The sequence below is a fragment of the Glandiceps talaboti genome, chromosome 17, assembly GCF_964340395.1.
Source record: "Glandiceps talaboti chromosome 17, keGlaTala1.1, whole genome shotgun sequence".
NCBI lineage: Eukaryota > Metazoa > Hemichordata > Enteropneusta > Spengelidae > Glandiceps > Glandiceps talaboti.
Window position 1 is genome coordinate 14,996,544 of NC_135565.1, and position 10,925 is coordinate 15,007,468.

The 10,925-nt window shown below is 35.5% G+C and overlaps 1 protein-coding gene across 1 annotated transcript; it reads left to right on the top strand.

Annotated features, from left to right (window-relative positions):
* Nucleotides 1-1,450: 1,450 nt before the first annotated feature.
* Nucleotides 1,451-8,116, top strand: LOC144448488 (uncharacterized). Its single transcript, XM_078138752.1, has 5 exons — nucleotides 1,451-1,694; nucleotides 2,850-3,256; nucleotides 3,828-3,887; nucleotides 5,101-5,184; nucleotides 6,697-8,116. The coding sequence occupies exons 2-5, from the start codon at nucleotides 3,098-3,100 to the stop codon at nucleotides 6,859-6,861; spliced, it is 468 nt and encodes a 155-aa protein (XP_077994878.1). The 5' UTR covers nucleotides 1,451-1,694; nucleotides 2,850-3,097; the 3' UTR covers nucleotides 6,862-8,116.
* The last annotated feature ends 2,809 nt before the right edge of the window (nucleotides 8,117-10,925 follow it).

Consider the following 10,925-nt stretch of genomic DNA (forward strand, 5'->3'; position numbering starts at 1 on the left):
GAATGTAATTTGTTATAAAACACGTATTGCATTGTCTTATTTGGGCACTAGTATATACGTAGACGTCATCGTGCTGTTATGTAGCAACTATTTCCCTCAGCTTTCAGCCTCGTGGTGATAGACGTCTACTTGGGCCCTCATAGCCAGGCAATGAGTGTATACTCCATAACAAATACTACTAGCTATTAAGAAGTATTGACTGAAATTATTCCCACACCAATATCTTATTTTACTACGGAAATCAAGCTATTGGCAAACTAAGATAGCCACAAACTGAAAATATTGATGATGCATGTGGTTGATTACACAAGTAAATGATAGCAGTGTCTAGGATATAATTACCCTGTAAGATACTGTAAACATTTCATGAGGTTTTAAAAACAAAACAAGAAATGGTTTCCGAAAAAACAAACATATTTCTTATTATTATTACTGACTGGGTTGAATTTGTTGCCTCTTGAGAGAAAACTTGCTACAGAGACGACACCTAAGGGAGCCTTCAGTAATTGCAAGTGGAGGACCATGGATGTAGTCACCTTTTACGAATCGGTTCTCAGGGGAGGGCCTCATTTAGAAAATGGGGTTAGGGGAAGGTCATGTTCTACTTTAACTCATTGCATTGTCTAACTTTGCATACTTTTGTGATTTTAACTTCCCATTGCTGCCACCCAGTTCTACATCCCACTGCTGTCACGTCGGTTAGGGTTCCGTACCGTAATATCAGACCATATCAATCAAAATAATGCTGACAATCAAGTAGTGAAGAGAGGAGAGGGTATCGCAGGAGTAAAACAGGAACAATTGGGTAAGATAATAGGAATAGTGTTGTGGAGATATTGACCTCGGTCCTAACCGTTGGAAGTGTACCCATATAGTCTTTCAAAGTTCTGGCCTTTAGCTGAGCCAATAAGATCCAAATTTGACACAAGTATTGAGTAATGCAGTTCCTTCAGACAAATTCACTGTAGTGGTAGTAGTGAGACATAATCAATTACTTTAAAACTTTCAACATGGTGGCAGTGGTGGGTCCTTACTATTGATTCTTAGACTTGTGTCCTTTTCCATGTCTGACAGCAGTTAAACCATGTTTTTGAAATATATGAACAGGAGGGGTCATGTTTTAGAGAAAGGAACTTGAGGGAGGACCTATCAGCACTTAATGGAATCAGGGAGAGTCACATTTTATGCAACAACCCATGGCCTGAGTCCCCCCCCCCCACCTTTGTAATTTCTAAAGTGTATTTTAATATATGTACCATTCTGTGCGTTTACACATCAACACGTACGTTGCAACAATAGATTTATTTTCTTAGTTAGCCTCTAGTTTGATTTCCGTACTGATATCAGATATCGAATTGGAAATATGACATACTTCACTCTTTTGACAGCAATTCTTTTCAACAAAAGAATCGTAAAATTCTAATCGCTTGCATATATACGTAGCAGCTGTGCTAGAGGTCACAATGTCATGAAATATGAATGTAGGCGTACTGTGTATTGGGTCAAATATGCTAATCGACCGCGACCCTCAAGTGGAATGACTGCCAGACTGAGTGATAACCTCCTTGGACACGTCCCGACTCGATTCATACAGTTCATTCAACCTTGTGACCCGGATAGACTTTGAAAGGCCAGCCAAGAACACTGGTCTAGCAAACCTAGCTTTGGTGTGTGGTTTACAGGGGTACATACAGGTAGGTTTAAGCCGTGTGTATTGCTGTATTCGGTCGAATGCGTTGAACTGGGTTTGTTTATGAGACAACCGTGTACTTAGCTATGTATCGTTAATAGAATACTACGTACAGTGAAAGTTCCATACAAATACAAGTATGTGCATAACTTTGAATCTATATTGCCATACACAATATTGTCAACTTTAATAGACACTTTAAAACTGCGTAAACTATAGTAACGTCCAGTACCAACCTTCTCCAAACGAGTGCTCGATTGGTCGATAAATTCAGGATTCGGTATATCATGTATATAGGCTCGAGGTATACTAAATAGACAAGCATATACATATGTAGGTCACAATGAATACGAGTAGATAGAAGAATAGATACGCGATGGGTCAATATTTATTGTTAAGGCTGAGAGTTTGATGGTCAAATTCTACTAGCCTAGGGAACTATGCCAAGGTCATCACTGAGCGAATAAATCTATAGCACACCACCAAAGAGTGGAATTCGTTGGCCGTAGAGCAACGGGTATCTTTCTGTAACTTCGCTTCTCGCCAATATCGATATCATTAACGATATTGTTGCTCTTACAATCCGGCCCATATGTTGCTAGGAACCTATTTGTGGTCGTCACAGCAGTACTCCGGCTAAAAATACAACAACAGGCCTACACATATGTGAAATGAAGGCAATGGCAGTGATGACATGGTATCCATTCATTCGACTATCTGTAATTGAATATCGACATTCACACTGTGTGTGTGTGTGTGTGTGTGTGTGTGTGTGTGTGTATATATATATATATATATATATATATATATATATACATATATATATATATATATATATATATATATATATATGTATATATATATATATATATATATATATATAGACGGCACGTACAGACAAGTCATATGTGTAAAATAAATGTACATGTTTTAGTCCCGATGTCAATACATTGTACTAGTATGATGAATACACCAAACAAACGCTACAATTGTTGCAGCTACAATTAACCTGGCTTGAAATGGTTTGTTAATACCTCAGATCAAAATATACATTAATATATTTGTTGGCTCAGTTTGGTGGTGATATTGCAAAATCAGTCTTATAAATAAAACCGTCCCATGCAGCCCATACTCATGAAAGCTTTCATTTTGTTTTCAGACTGTGACAGCAAATTAATATACCAGCAAGATACCAAGTTACATGTTAATTTGGTAATATCATATGGTATATGCAGAAAGCATTGTGTATAACGTTTTGACTCTCGATCAAATGACATTCTCTTATACTACATGTACCTCCATGGATCATTTACGTAGAGAAAACTGATAGGACTAATAGGTCAAAGGTCGTGTAGTTTAGGGAAAATACAGACGTATGTGGAAGTTAATGTAAATCACAGTGCTGATATGGCGAGTCGACGAAAGATTGATGGCGAGCCGAGGTTTTTTGCTATTGCCATAACAACGCTTGGTGTTGGAACAACTATTACTGGTATAGTGTCAGCACCAGTGTGTGGAACTGGCAACTCATCAAGATTCCTTCTTTTGGGAATGAATGGTGTTCTTGTAAGTAGTTTTTGTCGATTTTTTGAGTGTAATTTTAGACAAAACAAATAAAGGGCGAATTTTTAATATTACGGTCAACAACAACAAAAAAACATGCGAATTTTGACCGATTCTTTTGGCCAAAAAACCTTCGCTGTGTTGAGTTTGACTAGACGAAAATAGTCAATATCAACCCAGCGAAGGTTCTATAGCTCGTTGTAGGTTAGTGTTCACTGGCCCAGTTTGAGACAATCACACATACGCAGAAACCAATAACAAACTCTACATTAACAAGTCACACTTTCTTGCTACATTTCTCCGAATGAAATAATGCAGATACGCGGGTGCCAGTGTTTTGATGTATAAAGTCATTTGATGTCTGCGAGGTGGCGTTACTTCATTTCATTTAGTCACAATTTTGAAGAAATTGTATTTAATCAGTCTTGCTATCAGTATGTGCAGTTTGTTATTGGTGTCTGTATTATTGTACCAAACGGGGGTAGTTAACATTAAATTGCTAAGCTCTTTGTACAAGCATACTTTTTTTTGAAAGTAATCATTTCGGTGATTTTGTCACTCTGTTCTCTTTCAGTGTGCATTAATTGGTAATTTTTTCTACTCATCTATTTTACGCCGACGAGACGAAAAAACGGTAGGTGAACATGTCACTGTAAACTTTGACTAAACAAGCTAGATGGAGTTACAATAGAGGAATTTATATCTGATTGTAAATAACTATGTTTGAAGTTGTTTCATGTGTTTCAATGATAATAATTATAACTAGAAAAAGTTACTATCTTTAGTAAATTTTATATACAACTGTTATCAACTTACATGTCATTCTTGTGTGAAAAAATAGCACCTAGGTGACTTACTCAACCTTTTAAATATTGTATTGATAGTCATTTGGGGTAATTTCCTAACGTTTTATGGGAAACCCTCTGATGATAACTACTTAAATACCCTAACCACTGTGTCTTGACAACTTGAGTGTCAAGGCAAAGGGTTTAGGTTATGTTGTCATAACCCCTGTCTATTGCCAGACGATCGGCTTTTAAAAGAGCTGTTCAAATTACCGTCTGTTCAAATTCTCCGTCACCAAAGCAGTACACTTCATAGGTTTGTCATACCAAACCGTACATAATACAGTCTGCGTACTATAATGAATACCGGAACTTACAACACACTGGCCTGCACTACTCGATGGTTCATCACGCTATCTCTATAAACTACAAAGCACATGAAAACTTTCATTTCCGCTTAAACTGACTACAATGTTGCAAAATGTCCGGAGATGACGTAGTTCTTCCGGATTGGTCCAGAAATAACAACATTGACCCAGTTCTCTGTACAAACGGTACTAGCTGTCCTACATATCACGTTTTGGATGTAAACTGTAATAAATAGTAATTACTATGGCATTTAAACTACTAAACAAATAGTACGAGGTGGAGGCTCGTCTCGCTCGTCACAATGTGCTATCATCACCAGATGTTTTCCCATACACATACACCCTTACAAGAAATCTCCAAAGTTGTCGAATACATGTCAAATGTAGCAACACTTCTAATTAAGCATATTTCAAAGTTGAGTAATTTACTGAATTGCTATTCTATCACCCAGAAATATATATAATTACTAGAAAAGTATAAATAAACCTGACTGACCTTTTCCTTTGAGGAAAAATGTCATTCTTAGCTTTCAGTTACTGATGACATTAAATGTAAAGTGTGTATGAGTTAAACGGATTCACTTATATTAATCTAGGTTCTTTAAGTCATGGATTATAAACAAGTACATTAAAGTTTTGAAAATAACTGGAAAAACAGAACAACGACTATGTAACACTTATTTATCTTTTACAGTTCTGTCGATTCCTGACCATGTCATTGTTCATGTGTGTGACTACCATTGTAATGCTTATCCTAATTTGCATACAATTTGTACAGGTAGGTATACGTCATTTGATAATCCTCACTAGGTTAAAGGGGCATAAGGCCAAATAAAAAAATATTATGTGGTTCCGATTACGCTCAATATTAGATTAGGTGGGGTAGGTAGACTTTTAATTTATTTTATTACATATTTTTTTTACTGTGTGAGTGTCTAGTTCAAGTTTTCTATTGTTTTCAAAATGGTCTGTGTGTTGTTTATTTCTTCTTATCAGATGTACAGCCATTACAGATTGGAAAAACACTTTTATTTTGTCTTTTGTCTTTTTAAGCTGTCAGTTTCCGTATCCACTATTTCTCGTCAGCCTTCACAATTTTCGCGATTTTATTTTTTTTTCTAGAACATGTAAAAAAAATATTGAAGGGCCGCAGTGAAAAACTATGTGGGGTTGGGTAACCGGAACCAAACATTTTTTTTTCTAGGCCTAAGCTGAGTTTACATGTGTTTGGGCAAAGTTTTTGTTACCAGTTTACAAGGTACTCGCAGTATTGTACTTACTGAAGCATATACTTTACCATCACTTGAAATTGACTGAACTCAAACCTGGTATTAGGATATAACTCAAAAACGATTCGGTGACGTAATTTATCATGATACGTATCGTTTATTAGAAAATATGTTGAGGAAATTCCTACAATGCAATTAACTATTCTAAAATGCCAATCATAGAAGACATACGTCGACTTTAACATTATACAGGAGACTTATAAACTCAGCTTGTGCCACTTTGAATGGCTATGTTGATGATCAATGGGTATTTATTTTCCACTTTTAGTTAATAAAGTAATTCTACCGTGTTTTCCTACCATGTTGAAGCTGCACTAGCTGCAATTGTAATTTTTTGTGTGAAACTATTTTGTAAGATACAATGACTTATACTTAACATTGTTCACCCTGAACACTAATTGAATCAGCTGTGGGTAAATATATTTGTGTAGCTGTATTAGCTGTATACATATGCTGCAATATATCCTATCAAATTTAAGTTGATTTGTGGGTGCAAACCCAACAATCAGCACCCTGATAAATCACAATCTGAACGCATTACTAAATACAGATGCAGTAGACCTCTATTTCTATTTGAGATGTACAATGTATAATTATTGGTATTTTAGGAAGGTAAGATGAAGAGGTGAGGAGAGGAGAGGAGAGGAGATGAGACGAGAAGAGATGAGATGAGATGAGATGAGATAATGTACATGAAGTTAAATAATAGAAATTTACTATGCACCAATTTGTATGATTGCAAAATAAAATTTATTAATCTTACGATATCCAGATACAAAAAATGTTAGTCAGCCAATCAACATCTCAACAGTCACGTGATATCCATGAGCAGGTTGACTCACGAGTCATCCAAACAAAGCCATCATAAGTTTATGAAAAGACTCACCCCAACCGTGTATGCACGAGAAATGTCCATATTTTCATCATTTTACACTGCAGAATAATGATAAATTATTCACCAATGTTCTTTATTGTATGATGAAATTTCTCTTTTTTTAAAGCGTCCATGCCACGGCGTGGATGAGACAGCTATAGCCTTTGTTGCCATAGAAGCCAAACTGTATCTTCTATCAATGCTTGTAAGCTGCTCAACGCCTAGAGGAAAGGGTCTGGTGTTGGATAGGATACCTAGTATGGGAGAACTGACAAGAGTGACGTCACCGTAGAGAATATGGGCACCCCTTATTTATACAAGAGGACCAATCGTTGTTTTGAATGTTGGAGTTGACTGAACTTAGCTATACTTACAAACTTAAAGGACAACTATTTGACCTACTTGCAATGGTTTGTAATGGCACACCTACCCCGGGCACCTACCCTTACAAAGATACGTCATTCGTTCTGTGATAGTCAAAATGTTCGAAATCGCCATTACTTAGGTGTAAGAAATTGATGTTACTCCTCTGAGTCAATATGTTTCTTCATTCAGCTTGAAAATACTTATGACCTAAATGCCTTTTCAAGGCCCTCGGGTCAATTATATTTTCTTTTAGCTGAACGAAGAAGAGTAGTTCAGTTTTATTGTGCCTTACAAGAGTATTTTATCAAAAATGTACATTGTCTGATGACATATTAAGCGTATTTGTTTATTGTAATGCTTTTACGAGAGATTATTACAGTTACCTTTGTGCCTTACAATAAACCACCACCTTGGTCTCTTTTACTTTTTTATGTTATTTACTTATTAAGGAAATGCTCACTAGTCAAACTAGTCAAATGTGATTTTAAGTAAATTGTTGCTACCAAACCAATGTGACTATAGAGTTTCAATTAGGCAGCACAATGTTTTTTACGTCTGACACACGTTTCTTTTTGTTGTTTTTTTTGGGGGGGGGTTTGTCGTGTTACAAACCACACAAAACAAAATACATACACTAATAGCAAAATACAAATCAACATTACTGTTGGATGAGACATGGTAGATTCAAAAATAGAACTGATTGTGTTCACTCTCAGATAAAATATAACTCTTCATGTGGATGCGCTATCAGTGCCTGTATTTTAATTGAATGTGTAATTCGTAACAAAAAAAACTGTGTAACCGTGCCACCTAATAGAAAGGTTATAGGCTTTCTAGATCTGTTTTTGTGGTAGTACCTATCATCAACCAAACATTTAAATGCGAATCATTACCGTCACCTTTATCATAGTGTTCAGATCAACGAAAATATCAAAATATACGGTTATGTAAGTTTGGAGTCAACTAGTATTTAATAAATGACTAGTTATGAAGATAATTTTGTATGCCACTTTTAGTATTTTTACCACTTTACATCTTTTCGGTCATAAGATGACCATTTTCAATTGCTGAACTGTACTGTAAATAGTGTTTTGTTTATGTAAATTTGGCTTCAATTTACTTCAACATTATATGAAAACAAAATGTGAAATCGTCAAAAATGTAATAATTTTATTGTTGATACAAGACATTAAATGTCTACGCAATATGCAAATATAATATATGGATATTTCTTGTATTTTAATCTTTTCCTTCAAATTCATTATTTTCAAGATCTTCACACGCTTTCAATGTCATCTTTCACCATGCTGACATGGCTTTGTTGTCATGGTAACAATTTAAGTTCAAATTTAGTCCAACCCAGTGTTATGGTCCGACCTTAGTTGTCTTTTCGTATTTCAAATGTATGAAGTGTGCTACTGTGTAGTTTCCAATCACTGTCATTGTATAGAAAAACAACCATAGTTTCAAAACATAATACAATACAATACAATACAATACAATACAATACAATACAATACAATATAAAGCAATGAAATGCAATGCAATGCAATACAATAAAATACAATACAGTAAAGTCCAATACAATTAAACATGACACGACACAAAACAACACAAAACAACACAACACAACACGACACGACACGACACGACACGACACGACACGACACGACACGACACAACACAACACGACACGACACGACACGACACGACACAGCACTACACAAACAACACAACACAACACAACACAACACAACACAACACAACAGAACACAACACAATGCAATGCAATGCAATATATATTTTCCTCCAAACAAAATTGATATTCTCAATACGGCATTAAGTAACCCTACAAAAACAATTGCACTAAAGGACACGTCATTGAAACGAAAATACGTAGACAATTATAACATTTTCAAAACGTGGGCGGACACAATAAAATTATACCGATGTATTATCATCAGTAAATTGACAAGGGTAATTAACCAGCCATTCCTGACACAGTAGAGCCAGAAGATTGATAACGGAATAAATGGATAATTATTCTTTGTGGGTTTACCAAACTGTTAGACATTAAATTTGACCTGTGTCACTCCCTAAATTGTTACGATAAAAGTCATCAGACACTAACGGTTTCCCTGTGTTCTCTAATTTCACTGTTCACACATTTGCATAATACAAAATGATAATGGGTGCCTTTATCTTTACAAATAAAGCTACCGTTTATCATTAAAACTGTACAGACGACCTTTTTTACCTCTGCGCATCATATTTACGCATGCCACAAGTGTTCATAATTGACGTCATTACTACTAACTTTTAAAGCAGAAAGGAAATAGCAGTAATTAGAAAAAACATCAAAATGGTGAGGGCAAACAAATCTAACTATTCTGTCAGTGATGACAACATTGAAGTACTGGACACTGAAGTGGATGAAACGAACTCAAGCAAGCATTCAAAGTCTTCAGATTCCGAATCTGTTTCCTTCGATGGCGATGGAAAAGAAGATAATTTGCATACCGCGGCAGGCATGCGCAGTGCGGGAAAAAAGTCTGTGTCGATTAATGTCGACTCGCGATCGTCTTCTGATAGATCTAGTGAAAGTTCCATTTTGTCAATAACAATTTTTAAAGGGATAAAACAGTTCAATCGTGCAGCTACGTTATCACTGTGTGTTATTAATATTGGACTTGGTATATGTGCAATATTACTAGGACTCATAGCTGTTGTCAAATCATGTCGTTACTATGACGTAGGAGCACCAATATGGACTGGATTTCTTGTAAGCTAAGTGATATTTAATTTCATTTGTGTTTAATGTATGTGGTATGACAGTGCTTGTTTTGCATGTATTGGTCGTTGTTGTTGTTGTGGTGGTGGTGGTAGTGGTAGTAGTAGTGGTGATTATGATGAGAAAGATTGGGCAATTTTGAGTTGCCGTGATGTTGGTGTTAGTACTAGTGCTGGTGCTGCTGCTTGATAACTTTTTACAGCTTTTTGCAATGTATTGAGTTACAAACACAGACTTGGTCTGTGTCAAGTCTGTGTTGGTTTCGCATTGTTATTGATTTTTGAAGTAGGAAGCAATGATAAAATTGTTTATAAAATTGAAAATCCACAATAAATATCAAAATAAATAAATAAATTGTGTTTTTATGTCTAACTAAGCAATTCATACATTGACTCATGTGCCATTGTACTCTATTCTATTACAGTTGTTGTGTAACTCTGTGGTCGGCTTTGCAGGGGCGATGATAGCCAACTACAATCTACATCCAGTAAGTAATATGATAATGAATTATATATTACATTGAACTCACGTCTGCTTCGTGTTTATATTTGTTTTGGGTTTGGGTTTTTAGAGGTTTTTGTTTTTGTTTTTGTTTTTGTTGTTGTTGTTGTTGTTGTTGTAGTAGTTGTTGTTGTTGTTGTTGTTGTTGTTGCTGCTGCTGCTGTTGTTGTTGTTGTTGTTGTTGTTGTTTGCCTAGATGGGCGTTTCTAGATGTAGATCGTACTTCAGCGCAATTACAGAAATTACAAGTGGTAAACCTTCAACTGAAAGTTTAAAAACCATATTTCTATAAGAACATTCCTTGTCAAATGCTGAGTATCATAACGCTTTATCAGAATCCAAACATTGGTTTGATATATGTAAATCCCACGAGTTTTGAATTTTACAGTGCTTAGCAACAATTCAAGATAACATCAAAACATTACTTGGGTCAAATTTATTTGTGGTTTTGAATATTAAATTGAATATGTTAATTTCCTTAATGTTTTACATGTATGGTAATTTCGACAATTTCTCATTCCCATGGAATTATTTTTTGTCAGCTACCTTCTCATCATTGGTTTTGGTTACACTACAATGTGTGTATTAACTGTCACCAACTGTCTGTGTCTATATATCTAACATGGAAGTTGTATTCTATCTAATAGCTTCATTGGTACGTACTTCTTTCTTTGCTGGCTTCACTTGTGTCCGTTGCA